Below are 15,605 nucleotides of genomic sequence, written 5' to 3' on the forward strand. Positions count from 1 at the left end.
GGACCCGGGCCGCGGGCCGAGGGAGTCGGGCGTTGGGAGAGGAGCTCTTGAACCTGGCCAAGCGCCCGCCGGGAGGGCGTTCTCTCCGCCCCCGAGGCTCTCCAGCCCGGCCCACCCCGAGCGCGGGGAGATCACCTCCGCCTGTCACCTCCTCCCCGCGTCTCCCAGGTCCACCCGGGGCCCCCTCCCCCGGGCCGCCCCCAAGCACGAAGTTGGCGGGAGCCTTATAAAAGCCGGCGACGGCGCGACCCGCGGACACACGTTGCAGGGGCCAGAGCAGCCGCCGCTTAGATCCGCGCCAACTCTTCAGCCCGGACCTACGGCGCGACCATGTCCCATCACTGGGGATACGGCAAGCACAACGGTGAGTGCGGGCGGCGGGCGGCGCGGCGCGGCGCCCGGGGCCCCGGTACCCGCAGCGCCCGCACCAACTGTTTACCGCTGCCGTCCGGAGCACCCGAGGCTCAGATGAGCCTCCGGCGCCCGCCCCGCCCGCAGCTCCCAGGAGCGGGATGCCCCCAGCGCAGAGCCCGAGACCACTGTCGAGGAATCCCTGCGTCCCGCTGCGGCGCGCAGGGCCCGGGGAACGGGGTGCGCAGCCGCAGCCGCGGGACCCACGGAAAGCCACTCCAGGGTCACGAGCCGGCGACCATCCTATCCCGACCCAGGAATAAACTAGGAAGGGGTGTAAGGAAACATTTTAGTTGTTGATCGCAGAGAAATTAGGGAACCCCCTTCCCCCCCCAACTTCATCCTCAGCACCACCTGTGGCTAAGACTCTCAGCACGAACTGTTCCGGGGCATTTTCTTGGGCTGGTCTGGATCCTTTGCGCTGATTTCTGAGTTTGCCTTTCATCTCTCGACTTCTTATGTTCCGAGGTCACCAGGAACCCGGCTTTATCAGGGCCGCAGATCTGGGTTCTCCCAGGCCAGCAAACGCAAGGGAAAGATGTGTCTGGCGCATCTTTGAACATCTTTAGGGGTTTGGGGATCCCCAGGTCATGGGGATCCTGACCATTAAAGGAGGGGTGCCCGGGCCTGAGCAGTTGACTCTGTCCTTACATCTAGTCCGAGGACTCGAGGAAGGAATTCCGATCTGCTGGAGTGTCCTAAGTGAGCTTGCATATCCCAAATCCTAATCACAAACCCAGTGTCAGTTGCTCAATTTCAGTAAAAGGAGCATAAACATGGCTAATATTTATATGGCGCTCACTACTTGTTCTAAAAGCTTTCCATGTATTGATTCTAATTCTCACACCAACCTTTATAAGCTAGATGTTATTATTACCCCCTAATACAAATGAGAAAACTAAGGCACAAATTAAATGTTTTCCCAAAGGTTATTCAGCTGTTTGGTGGTGCCGCCAAAACTGGAGCTGAGCAGTTTGGCTCCAGAGTCATTGCCCTTTTCTAGGGGTCTGTATGTGCCCTTCCCCACATTGGGGGGTTCACACGTCTGTTCTCAAACCCAGGACCCGAGCAATGGCATAAGGACTTCCCCATCGCCAAGGGAGAGCGCCAGTCCCCTGTTGACATCCACACCCAGGCAGCCGTTCATGACCCTACCCTGAAGCCTCTGTCTCTTCGCTATGAGCAAGCGACTTCCCGGAGAATTATCAACAACGGTCACTCTTTCAACGTGGAGTTTGATGACTCTCAGGACAAAGCAGGTCAGTGTTTAAAAAATAACTTGTGCATTTCAGCCAGTAGCTGTTTTCCCAGCTTAACAGGAGCAGCAACAGGACCCCTGTAATACTACACTCTGATAATCTTCATTAAGTTGCAGTCTCTGAGGAGTAGGCTAATTACTTTGAAGTGGCAGGGGCTGTCTCTCCCTGTAAAATTCCTGGTTTCTATGTAGGGCATTGAATAACTGTTATATGCCTGGGAAAAGTCTCAAAAGGCAAGGTGCCTTGGCAACAGAGATCAGCAAAGATGAGATTTGCAAAAAGTGAACTTTTAAGACTCTTTCTAAAATATTTGTTTCCCAGAATTGATGCTTATCCAAGAAAAAGCATATCCTAGGGTGATCTGCAAGGTAGCAGTGAGAAGAGTGATGAAAACCTAATACTTTAAAATCCTGAAATTCTTGGAAACATTGTATTTACAAATATTTTCTCAGCATTGGGCTAGTGTGATAAAGGTGGCCGTGTATCTTGGTATCCACCCAGAAATTCATTCCACAAAGGAAAATATTTTAGAGTTGGTTGGACATACCTGGTCCATTACTGACAAAACCAATTACCATAATTTATTTGTAGTGAGGCTGTTTACAGAATGCCCTCTGAATTGTTCTTTTTTTCTTGCCTAGAAATAGGAGAACAATCCCCTTGATTTTGTTGCCAGTGTCCTATTTTCCTGAGTGCTTTCCTCTGAAGGGCACTGAGTGAATGGAGCTACAAACACATTATGTGTGGTGGTGTGGGAGTCTGGGAGGCAGGGAGTATTGGGGCAAAATGAGGGAAGATAGGGACAACATTCAATAATGCTGTCAGAATGTTGGAGTAATGACCTATAGTACTCACATGGTATATAAATGTAATTATAGTCATTATAATAGAGTTGACTATTCTCTTTCAGTAGCTATCCAAAGTATTCAGTACAGTTTTGAAAAAATTCTTCCTTCCTCCCCTCTTGGGAGTGATAGTAACTTAACCTAAGTTTTTGTTTTCTTAACCGTAAAATTGAAGTAGCAGTAGTATCTATTACAGAGGAAGGATTGAATGGGACAGACATATAAAACCTGGTGCCTGGCACCTAACAATTCCTCAATAAATGACCATTGCTCTTGTCGGGTCTACACACCATTTGACTGCCTTTATTAGGAAATTGTTGTAGCTATTGCATCTCTGATAAGTTTTTTGAATTAAGTTTTTAATTAGCTTTAAAATTACTTCCCATCACTTGATGGTATTTTAAAATCTTACTTTTAGGGCTTCCCTGGTGGCGCAGTGGTTGAGAGTCCGCCTGCCGATGCAGGGGAAACGGGTTCGTGCCCCGGTCTGGGAAGATCCCACATGCCGCGGAGCGGCTGGGCCCGTGAGCCATGGCTGCTGGGCCTGTGCGTCCGGAGCCTGTGCTCCACAACGGGAGAGGCCACAACAGTGAGAGGCCCACATACCACAAAAAAAAAAAAAAAAAAAAAAAAAAAAAAAAAAAAAAAAAAAAAAAAAAATCTTACTTTTATATTGTCCCAAACATGCCATTTATTATATTAAACTATGTACTGATTTTATATATGACATTATTACATAGTAATATGTCTTACCGTGAATACGTCAAGTTCTGATGGATTTCTACATAAGCAGGAACTGATGAGAGCTAGCCACCTTTGTCTAACTACTTCTGGTGAATAACACATACATTACTAAAGCAACTGGCCATGTTTAGGTTGTGAAACAGGTGAAAATCAAGTGGTTCAGATAGAGGCTCAAACCCATGTCTTTAGAGACAGAGGTATTATTCACCTAGTTTTTATGCAAAAAAAAAAAAATTCTTACGAATACCACTTATATGTAAGACAAGCTAGGCATCTTGAGGGCAGGATGGAGTCCTGGTCCCTCTCCTGCATCCCCAGAGGCCATGATGGCGATACCTCAACTAGAAAGACATAGAAATAATAGGTGCTGACAGTCACTTTGATAAGTGCAACAAGGAAGTATTCCAAGGAAATATGGAAAGCAGGTTTGGAGTTGGCCTGAGCAAGTCAGAAAAGACTTTTCAGGGTGAATAAAGTTTGTGGTTGAAGGATGAGGCTTGAAGGATTTCAGTGTCTTGGAGGAGACTCCAGGCAAAAGGAAGTAGGAAACATGGGGGACTTGAGAGAGCCAGGCAAGAGGTACAGTAAAAACAAGAGGAGTGAATGTTAGAAAGACTTGTTCTCCTTTAAATATGAAAGACTCCTTTGTACTTTTGCCCATACCTCTTCAACATTTGCAGTTGTTTTGATTAAACAAGGAAGCTTTTTTTTTTTTTCTAGAATACAGAATATATTAAATGTTGATGTTAAGGGAAAACACATCTACAGGATAGAAAAAAGAAAACAAAGTGAAACAAAACCAATCATACCATGCAGAGAAACACCCTTTAGACTTTTTTTTTTAAGATCCTAGACTCTCAAGTTAGAACAAATGGTAGAGATACTCTAGTCAAACCCACTTAAAATAAACATGAAGAAACAGGACACTCAAGAGTTTGTTACTTGCTAATCATCTCCTTCCTAGTTTGTTGGAATGAGACTAAATGGCAACCACTTAAAAATAGAAATTGAATAAGAATCTTTGAAGGACCATCATAGTTAATATTTAGTGTGTTTGTACTTGTACCATGTTTTTAAAAACTCATATACTTGGGCTTCCATGGTGGCGCAGTGGTTGAGAGTCCACCTGCCGATGCGGGTTCATGCCCCGGCCCGGGAAGATCCCACATGCCCCGGAGTGGCTGGGCCCATGAGCCATGGCTGCTGAGCCTGCGCGTCTGGAGCCTGTGCTCCGCAATGGGAGAGGCCACAGCAGTGAGAGGTGTGCGTACCGCAAAAAACAAAACAAAACAAAACAAAAAAATCTGATATACTTTTCTGTTCAATTAAGTCAAAAAACAATTTTTCATTTTGGTCACTCAGTTTTTTTAAATGGACAGTTTATCATCTCTTTTTGTTAGGAATTATTTTCATGGTGTTAACATTTTTAGATATCCTTTATTTTCTGTAGTTAAATGCTTCAGTTCATTTACTTCCCCCCTCCACCCCCAGGGAGATTTCAGTCTTCTAGAACTTCTCATAGACTCAGATTTTCAGATGTATCCTAAATGTTATCTTATACCCAAACTTAAATACTTGGGTATAAGGAACTGAACTGGGAGAATTTATTGCTATGTTTGAGCTTGAGAGAAATCTTTTTAAATGTGGAATTAATAGGCTTTAACTAGAAGCTTGGGTTAAAGCTCTCATCAATCTTCTAAATTCCTTTAAAAATAAACCACCTTAAATTAATGAAAAATTGTTAATCCTGTTAGGATTTTTTTTAATTATTAAAAAATAAATCTTCCTGCTTGAGATCTTTTATTACATGGTTCATCTGGGATAAAAGAATAGTAGTCAAATTGTTCACTCCTGCTAACTTATTAACTTTTATTAATGAGTTTAAAACTCTCCTGCTTTGTAGCAAAGTTAGAGGCAAATATCATTGAAAAACCAATGCTCAAATTATTGGGCCAACCCATATACAACTCTCACATCATTTCTGCTTTTAGAAATTGGAATATTTTTATCCGTTTTTATTATTTCAAGAAAGAGAAGGAAGGAAGCTGAGTTCACCTGTGCTCATTTCAAGCAGATCATTGTTTATATGATATAATGGATCGTCATACAAGAGTCCTGCTTGATTTTCAGGGACTTGCTTTTGAAGCTTTAACATTTTCCTTTTACAAACAATTATAAATTAAAGGAAACAGAACAACAAAAAATGGAAGGGCTTATCCTGCATACTGCTAACAGTGTGAGCAGAACGCTAAGCTTCTATAAAACTGACAAAAGCATTCTAGACACTGTATTTAATTATGTTCATGTCAAAGAGTTACTTTTTTTTCACTCTCGTACAATTGCCATAAACCTGAAACTGAAAATTTCTGTTCTCTTGAATCTTAATTGTGCTTACACTAGTGAATCTTAATTGTGCTTACACTAGTGCTTACACTAGTGAAAGTGACAGCTAAACATTTCACTACATAAAAAGAAATGGAATGTGGGTGTCTATTTCTCAGATTTGTCTACACTGACATTTGTTTTTTTAACCTTAGTAGGTAGCCCTAGGATTATTGACCACTGCCGAAAAACCAAAACCGATTTAATAAATTTCAAATTATTCATAGAGAAAATTATTCACCTGCTAGAAATGTGTTTTTAGTAGACTTATTCATTTACTTCATTAATAGGAAATTCCTTAAATTTTAGTTTTAAACTAAGGATTATTGGGAGTAGTTTATTTACATTTTGGAGTTAAGAGAGATTATTGACATTCACTAAGGTCTTTAGTTTGTTATTTGGATGCATCTTTATTAAGTAATAATAAAGTGATTAAGAAGGAAAAACATTTTTAACATTAAATTTTTAATTTGTATAAGTATCTAATTTATTTCAATATTACTGGAATGAATCTCTTACTTTTCACAAGTAATGTATAATTTACATAAGTAATATGTATAGGAAGAGATTATAATATTACATTTAGTGCTTATTTTGTGTTATATATATAGTATGTATAACTGATGGAATATCATAAAAGTTAAAATCTTCTGGGGCTCTTGGTTTTGAGATTTGGATTTAAATTAACTTTGGAGGAGTCTTGGACAAGACATTGAGTCTTTGAGTAGAAAACCCCATTTATTTATCTCTATCACTTGTGGAAAACAGTTCTGTGGTACAAGAGGTGATTGACTCTTCAGAGCCCCACTAACAGATTTTACAGAGAAAAAAAAAATTTTTTTTAAGAATATCAGCAATTTCTGATATTCTTTAAAATTATTTTTGCATTAGAAAAATAGGTTTTATTTTAAACTGGGGTAGTTTAGAAAATGGCTTGGAGCAATCAAATTAAGTAAAAAAATAAGTAGATCCAGAGTATTGCATAAGCTCCATCTTTAACCTTGTCTTTCCTATTTCTCAAATAAAAAGATGTATGCTACCTTTATTAGAGTTTATGGCAATTTATTATTATAACAATGTTTTGAGGGATTTCCTTGACTAAACTCCATGCTAAGAATTTGCTGAGGAATGACCAATTAGTTGAAGAAGACCAGAAATGCTGCTTTTTGTAGCAATTAAACTTCAAGAATTTAATACTTTTCCTAATTACAGTGGGCTTCTAATCTACATAGCAACATAGTCTTATTTTAACAGGAGTTCAAACAGGTATCTGGGAATAATAGATTAACCCTGAAAGTGTTTAATCTTTGAATTTAGAGTGTTTCTTTTCTTTTCTTTTTTTTTTTAGTATTAGAAAGCCTTATTTAATAAAAGCTCATATACTCTTGCCTAATTCCAAATCTTTTCTGAAATAAGATCAGTTATCTCAGATGCTTATTACGGTTTTATTTAACTAATTTTTCCACTTGGTAGAATTAATGATGTTACGAGTGGTTTTTATGATCAGCCAGTTAGTTAGTAGTTTAAAAAAGTTATTATAAAGGAATTAATTTTGGTATCAGTTTACCTTATAAACATGTATTTTGTTTTAAGAGTATATATAATTATGAAAAATGGGAATTCCTTCATTTTGGAAAAAGTCTATTTTGGGGATATAAGGATAATTCTTTCCTTATCAGATTAAGAAAAACACTTCTACAATAAAAGTTGTTTTTAAGTTTCAAGAGATGTGATATTATCAGAATACATCCAAATTCATGTTTCTTAATAGATCTATAATGTAATACCATTTATAATTTGTTCTCTCGCTCTCTTTTTTTTTTTTAATTCTTTTCTTCTCCTGGCCTATTGTAAGGCAGATCTGGCAGCCAGAGGTTGTATCAGGAGCCATAGAAAGGCCCGACTGCTTAAGTATCTTCCAGCCAGCTTTATCTTTTCTTTGAATAGATGAATGGGTATTGCTACCATCTAAGCATATTTAGGTGAAGTTGAGAGAACAAACTTTTTGTACAGACTTTGTCCCTTGGTTTTACAAAGCCAAAATTAGTTTGGGCTCATTACTCTGTGGAATTATAAACCAAAGCTAATAAAATACACTTATAACAAAAGGTGTTCTAATCCCAGTTCTAGAGAAATAAAATTGAAGTAGTAGAACTAAACTAATTTTAAAAGCTTTTATCAGTTAAGTCCCATTAATACATATAAATTAGGTAAAAGGCTTTTTGAAGGGAATGGGGGAAACAGTGATTTCTTACTATTTTAATCCTCTCTTAAGACACAGCTCATTAATTATCTACAGATAGACTATAGTCTAAGAATGTGATTTCTAATATGGATTTAAGTATAATAAAGTTACATTAATATCAGAACAGTAGAATCATGGGATGGTTATTAAAGTTAGAATTTCAAGAAAGCATTATGCACTGCATCTCACAGATGATCAGTTAATTCTTAGTGAAGTATTAAATAATTGGAGGTATCCTTTCTACAGATGAGCAAATTAAGATCAGAAAGTCAAATAGAACATTTTAAAGGTATAAAGCTAATTAGTAGCAGGAACAATCTGCTGTGTAAGGAAAATTGTAAGCCTGTGTATGGAAAATTGATTTTATGTTGTTAAGCTCAAGGGAATGCTTATTGTTTCACAAATTCTGGTAAGAACTGGTATCAGAGGTTAGCAAGGCCAGCTGAAGGTCAGTCACTGGGCCGTGGCAGAGGAGAGATTCCTCAGCTTGCCGGTGTGCAGCAGACCAGCACTGGTGAGCAGCTGTGGGCACTTCCTCCCTGATTCACAGAGGAATTCATAGTTCCCCTGAAAATTTCCTCTCTCTGAACCTGAACCTGAACCTATGACGAGGCCCAAAAAAAAACCTGGAAGAGAGGTGCCACTGTGCTCAGAAAACAGATGGGAAAAGCATCCATCCCTCAGTCAACACAAGTGAGGAAAAAATAAGACAGTTGAAATGATCCTCTTCAGCTCTGTAGACTAAACCTGAGTCTAGATTTAATTTTCAGAGTGAAAATGTTGGTTCAGGCATAAATTTAGTACTACAAAATGGGATTAACGATTGTAATATTCAGTAGTGTGTGTTTCACGTGCATATGTATGAGTGTGTGTGTATGTAAATGTGTGTGTGTGTGTGTATATATATATATATATATATATATATTTTTTTAATTTTAGTACTAGAAGGAGGACCCCTCACTGGCACCTACAGATTGGTTCAGTTTCACTTTCACTGGGGTTCATCTGATGAGCAAGGTTCTGAGCATACTGTGGATAAAAAGAAATATGCTGCAGAGGTAAGATACACTTTTTTTCTTTCAAAAGCTTAATTTTGTAAACTCAAACCACCTCTTTTACAAAGGACCTTCACATTTGCTTTTTATAACTTTTATTTGTGATATTATGATTAATGCTGCAAAACTTTCTCTAAGACCTCCATTTGCACAAAATTAATGAATTCAAATTGGAGGATCTGTTTTAATGGAAATCTAGAAATAAACTTTCTGTCTTTCCTCAAAAGTATGCAACTCTTTGTCTTAGAGTTGTTGAAGGAATCACTTGATATTATGCCAATTAGAATTAAAATACAAGTTTAGATTTAAAATTATCCACATTTTCACTTTCTTTAGTAACCTCTAGCTGTGAAGAAAAGATTGCTAGATAACTGTGTAGGCTTTTATCATGTAAATCATTTGTTGTTTGTGGTTTTGTCTCCACTTTAGCTCCACTTGGTTCATTGGAACACCAAGTACGGGGAGTTTGGAAAAGCAGCTCAACAACCTGACGGACTGGCTGTTTTGGGTATTTTTCTGAAGGTTAGTTGTTGGCCCAATTCTTTTTATCCCCTGTTTTCAAAAAAGATTAACCGGACAGAACATTCATAACAAATAGGACATTCTACAAAGAGCCTAGGAAATGCCTTTGGCTCTGAAGGCTTTTCAGGCTTATTTTCCTGTGTATCTGCTAGTAGCAGTAGAGATGGAGGTCAAAATTGCAGAGTTATTTCATAGGCACCATTTGGATGTAAATGTGAAGGGTATATACATGCGAAATGTGAAATGAGAAAGAGGCATATTTTGGATGAATACTAGTATTTTTTTTTCATTCAACCTTAAGCTAGATAGTATTATTTTATGATAGTGCTAAATTAAGACCAAGTTTTGGAGAAGTGAAGCACAGTGACTCCATATTGGAGAATTCAGGCAACAAGAGTAGGACATACAGGTTGAGCTGCCCTCTGGATAGTTGTAAACCCAGTGGAGAAAGGTCTGGGCTGCAGATTCATGGTTCTGGAAATCCTGGGTCAAGGTGGAAGCTACAAGTGTATATGAAATCATCCAAAGAAAGCATGAAGAAGGAGGATAAAACTACTCAGCAAGCAACCCTAAGAAACTGCAAACTGTAAGGAAAGATGCTGATTAAATGACTAATATTGAATACAGGAGTCAAGGGAGATTTGGGAGGCTGGAGAGCAGAAGGAAAGCCAAAAGAGGGGAGACTTTTTAAAAGGAAGGAAGACGATAGCGCAAAATCCTGCATGAAGCTTAAAGTAATCACGTGAACAGTGCTCTTTGCTTTGGCAGTTGGAGATCACTGGTGACATTTGAGAAGGTAACTTCAGGGGAACTACAGGGGCAGAAGCAGAAGGAGGTTGTCAGTGAAAGAAGGGAGATCAAACTAAGACTGATGGGTGGCGTGTAGCAAATGGTGGGTTTTGGTTTGCTATTTGGAGAAATTTTACCATAGAGCTACCCTAATTAAAAGCTGGTGTAGTGCCAACTGGAATACACTATCTTGTCCCTTGTCTCTTTCTATAGATTGGTGATGCTAAACCAGGCCTCCAGAGAGTCATTGATGTGCTGGATTCCATTAAAGCAAAGGTATACTTGAATTTTTTGCCACCTGAATAAAGTACCTATTTTCCATATCCCACTCATTTTTGAAAATTCTTTTGCTCAAATTGAGTAGTCTCGGTTTGACGTGTGGTGCTTAGATAAGCAGTTAATAAAGGTAAAATATTGCTTATGTGTTTATTTAACTTATCTTTAACCCAAAGTTGATCCTAATGCTTGTATAATTTTAAGACTTGTATTTATTTAATCTTGCTTCCCATCATTTGAACATCCATATGCAAAAGTCAGAGAAAATCATGATTGCAAGGAGGCTGAAAGATCATCTGGTCAAATTATTCACTCATTCATACAGCAGATATTTGCTGAGTACTTACTACATGCTGGTCACTTTGTTAATCTAGGAAATACAGTGGTGAACATGAGAAGTCAAGTCATGCTTTGTGGAGATTTATATTCTATGACCTCTTTGAATTCATGTTTAAATCCACTCCACAGCACAGTTGTGCTGAGGTCATGGAGCATCTGCTTATAAATACTACCATCAGCAGTAGCAACCTGGCTTTATAAAACTCATCCTCAAATCAAAGCAGCATCTATCTTCTGAAATGCTCACCTGTTACCCTGAGCTTGACTCCCTTGATTCATACAGAATAAACCTGATCCTACAACACTAATTCAAAAAGATATATGCACCCTCTCATTCACTGGAGCATTATTTACAATTGTCAAGACAGAAACAACCTAAGCATCCAGTAACAAATAAATGTATAAAGAAAATTTGGTATATAGATAGATAGATATAATGGATTCAGCCATAAAAATAATGAAATCATGCCATTTGTGACAACATGGATGAACCTTGAGGGCATTAGGCTAAGTGAGATAAGTCAAAGGAAGAAAGACAAATACCATATGAACTCATATGTGGAATCTAAATAAATAAGCAAAACAAAACAAGCAAACAAACAAAAAACCAACTCAAAAATGCAGAGAATAGATTGGTGGTTGCCAGAGGTGGGGGTGAGGCCAAAATGGGTGAAAGGGGTCAAAAGGTACAAATTTTCAGTTATAAAATAAGTCGTGGGGGCGACTTATAAATAAGTCAAAATAAGTACTATATTGTCTATAGTTAATAATACTGTATTGCCTATTTGAAAGTTGCTAGGAGTATATTTAAAAGTTCTTATCACAAGAAAAGAAAATTCTGTAACTATATATGTTGACAGGTGTTGACTTATTGTGGGTGACCATTGCACAACATATTCAAATATTGAATGTTTACATTGTATTCCTGAAACTAATATAACATGTCAATTATACCTCAAAAAAAAAAAGAAAAAAGAAACAAAGCAAAACCTAATCTTCCTTCCACTTGACCCTATTCTCTATCAGGCTTTTACCTACCCCCAGGCTAATTATCTTTAGTCCCCTTTAACTAGTCTTACATGACAGTTGTCTCTTTGCAGCAAACTTGTCACTCTTCCAGTAACTCTTTCCTGTTGCTTCTGTTGCTCTAAAAGCAAGGTGTCCAGAACTGAATACAGTTCTTCAGTTCTGACCAAGCCATCAAATAGGACAGCAAGACAATTACCTCCTCATCAAGGATACTATATATTTTCTGTTACAGCAACCTAAAATTGCATCATTTCAGTGGCAGCAATTTCACTTTAAATACTGGCTATGATCATTTAATGACTTAAAGAAAAATATAAGGGATTATTTTAGAGCAGGGGTCCCCAACTCCCGGGCCACAGACAAGTACAGGTCCTTGACCTGTTAGGAACTGGGCTGCACAGCAGGAGGTGAGTGGTGGGCAAGTAAGCAAAGCTTCATCTGTATTTATAGCCGCTCCCCATCGCTCACATTACTGCCTGAGTTCCACCTCCTGTCAGATCAGCAACGACATTAAATTCTCATAGGAGCTCGAGCCCTACTGTGAACTGCACATGCGAGGGATCTAGGTTGCACACTCCTTATGAGAATCTAATGCCTGATGATCTGAGGTGGAGCTGAGGCAGTGATGCTAGCACTGGGGAGCAGCTGCAAATACAGATTATCATCAGCAGAGGGGTTTGACTGCACAGAGACCATAATAAATCAATTGTTGCAGACTCATATCAAAACCCTATCAGTCGGGCTTCCCTGGTGGCGCAGTGGTTGAGAGTCCGCCTGCCGATGCAGGGGACACGGGTTCGTGTCCCGGTCCGGGAAGATCCCACATGCCGCGGAGTGGCTAGGCCCGTGAGCCATGGCTGTTGAGCCTGAGTGTCCAGAGCCTGTGCTCCGCAACGGGAGAGGCCACGGCAGTGAGAGGCCCACATACCGCAAAACAAAACAAAACAAAAACAAAAAACAAAACAAAACGAAACAAAAAAACTATCAGTGAGTGTCAAGTGAAAACAAGCTCAGGGCTCCCACTGATTCTGCATTATGGTGAGTTGTATAGTTATTTCATTATATATTACAATGTAATAAAGAAATAAAGTGCACAGTAAATGTAAAGCACTTGAATCGTCCCCAAACCATTCCACCCCCTCCCCCTGGTCCGTGGAAAAATTGTCTTCCACGAAACCAGCCAAAAAGGTTGGCTACCTCTGTTTTAGAGGACAAGGTGAGAAAATGGATCGGTGAGATTAATAGTCAGGTTCTCTTGCTCATATGTGCCAATCTAAATTTCCATGTCAAATGTCTTCTGTTAATTTGTTTTATTCTGTTTTCTGGTGAACATGGAACTTCTCTCTAAAAAAACTGAAAGTTTTCTGGGTACCAGAGGGGAATATTTCTGTTTCCTAGTCTCCTGCCTGCCCCCTACTCTGATCATGTGACACTTTTAACACGTGTATTTCCTTGTTCCAGGGTAAGAGCGCCGACTTCACTAACTTTGATCCTCGTGGCCTCCTTCCTGAAAGCTTGGACTACTGGACCTACCCCGGTTCACTGACCACCCCTCCTCTCCTGGAAAGCGTGACCTGGCTCGTGCTCAAAGAACCCATCTCTGTTAGCAGGGAGCAGGTCTGTTTGCTAAAGTCAGGTGGAGCATTTAGTCCAGGCAGAAGGACTTGGCCTTTGGAGTCAGACAGACCTGGGCTTTAATCCTCCTCCTGCTGCTTCTAGCTGTGCAACGAGTGCCAACAACAGTGCTTGGCCTATATAATCAGCACTCAATAAGTATTTTTTGTTGTTAACTATAAACTTAGGCAGTTTTTTCTTTTTTACTCTAAAGTTGGATAAAATTGAAGATTACATGAGAAAAGTGTCTGTCACCTAATAAATGCTTTTTCATAAGCTATGAAGAAACTGAGGCTGGGAACAAAGAGATTTTATATTCAAGGGTGCATAGGTATGGGTGATAATTCCCGGCCTACTGCTCACTCACCTAAGAGCTTACTGCAGTTTATTTATGTCAGAATACATTTCTGGATCCTGACAAAGGCAAGAGTCATCCCTTAGAGAAAATATGCCTATTAAAAGTCACTCCAGGGCTTCCCTGGTGGCACAGTGGTTGAGAGTCCACCTGCTGATGCAGGGGACATGGGTTCCTGTCCCGGTCCGGGAGGATCCCACATGCCGCGGAGTGGCTGGGCCCGTGAGCCATGGCCGCTGAGCCTGCGCGTCCGGAGCCTGTGCTCCGCAATGGGAGAGGCCACAACAGTGAGAGGCCCGTGTACCGCAAAAAAAAAAAAAGTCACTCCAGATTACTTTAGCAGCTCAGACCAGAAACACATTTCCTATACAATGTAGTTTGTGCTGTTCGACTGATCAGTGCACTGCAGTGACAATGGTTGTGCGTGTTACAGTAGTTGGCTTACATGAAGTTGACTTCCTGGGGGGTGATCGAGGGAATATTAGTGGAGCAAAGAGATCAGGTTCAAGGCTATTGATTCATGGGCAACTACATGACTTCCCAAACCACCCTTCTTCATTTAGATCAAGTCATGTTTAAGGAAAGGGAAGTGCCACTTTGCAAAAACAACCTCAGAGAAGAAAGAAACTGGTTGAGGGCTGCCTACGTCACATCACTGTGCCAGGAACTGACACAAGTTTAAAAGGGAATCAAAATTAACAAATGATAAGGATTTGAAATCCCAGCTTGGGCAGATTCATTCCTGTGTTTCTATAAATTTAAGAAGAGATGTCAGCCCATCATTCAGCCCCGGAATTTGAAGATCCTGGATCACTTCATCTAATTGTACAGATGCTGTCGTTTATCTTCCCTGGGGTAGAAAACCAAACCTCAACTGGGATCTAGAATTGTTATTATTACTTTACATCTCAGAATTATTTTATAGGCTTTTGATGTTTGATTATAGAATTAAAAGAGGAAAAAAAACAAGCTCACCAAAAATTTCCTTTCAAATGACAGCAAGATTTTGTGTGTATTTTATAGAAATTGATTTGTTGTATAAAAGCATATATATGTGATCTATATGTGATTATATATCTATTGGGAATCAAATTAAATTTTGAACATTGCAACATGGAACTGTGAATATTGGGGAATGTATTTCAAGATTTAACACAAACACATAATTGAATACTCCTGTGAAACTTTTATTTTTAATTTTTTCATCTTTTATTTTGTCTTTTAGATATCGAAATTCTGTACCCTTAACTTCAACGCAGAGGGCGAACCTGAACACCTGATGGTGAACAACTGGCGCCCGACTCAGCCACTGAAAAACAGACAAATCAAAGCTTCCTTCAAATAAGATGGTCCCAGAGCCAGTGTCCAATGAAGAGTCTTTGGGTTTCCCTTTAGCTAAGCGCAAGTCTACCTTGGTGAATTGGACCCTGGCTGCTTTGTATCTATCTGGTTTTCTAGACCCTTCTAGACCTGACGTGCTTACTACTAAAATGTGAAAACCTAGACCAATTGTCAGGCTTGACAGAATTGCTGTGACTAGTGCTTTGCTTATGGTAGTAGCCTTTTTGTAACAGAGAATAATATAAGGAGTAGGAGAAAAGTACCTTGATTTTGTTCATAGCACGTGGGCTAATGAGCACTCACAATTGTTCACTAAAATGTTATTTTTAAAACATACAAAAGTAGGATGATTGAATGCAAAGCCATATAATGAGACAAATTGAGCTGTGTAATATAAAT

The 15,605-nt window shown here is 39.6% G+C and overlaps 1 protein-coding gene across 1 annotated transcript; it reads left to right on the forward strand.

Annotated features, from left to right (window-relative positions):
- Positions 1-330: 330 nt before the first annotated feature.
- CA2 (carbonic anhydrase 2) lies at positions 331-15,210 on the forward strand (the record flags this gene model as incomplete). Its single annotated transcript, XM_079722820.1, has 7 exons — positions 331-364; positions 1,473-1,670; positions 8,826-8,944; positions 9,371-9,463; positions 10,466-10,528; positions 13,358-13,513; positions 15,091-15,210. The coding sequence occupies 7 exons, from the start codon at positions 331-333 to the stop codon at positions 15,208-15,210; spliced, it is 783 nt and encodes a 260-aa protein (XP_079578946.1).
- Positions 15,211-15,605: the final 395 nt, after the last annotated feature.

The sequence above is a fragment of the Hyperoodon ampullatus genome (genome assembly GCF_949752795.1).
Source record: "Hyperoodon ampullatus genome assembly, chromosome: 17".
Taxonomy (NCBI): domain Eukaryota; kingdom Metazoa; phylum Chordata; class Mammalia; order Artiodactyla; family Ziphiidae; genus Hyperoodon; species Hyperoodon ampullatus.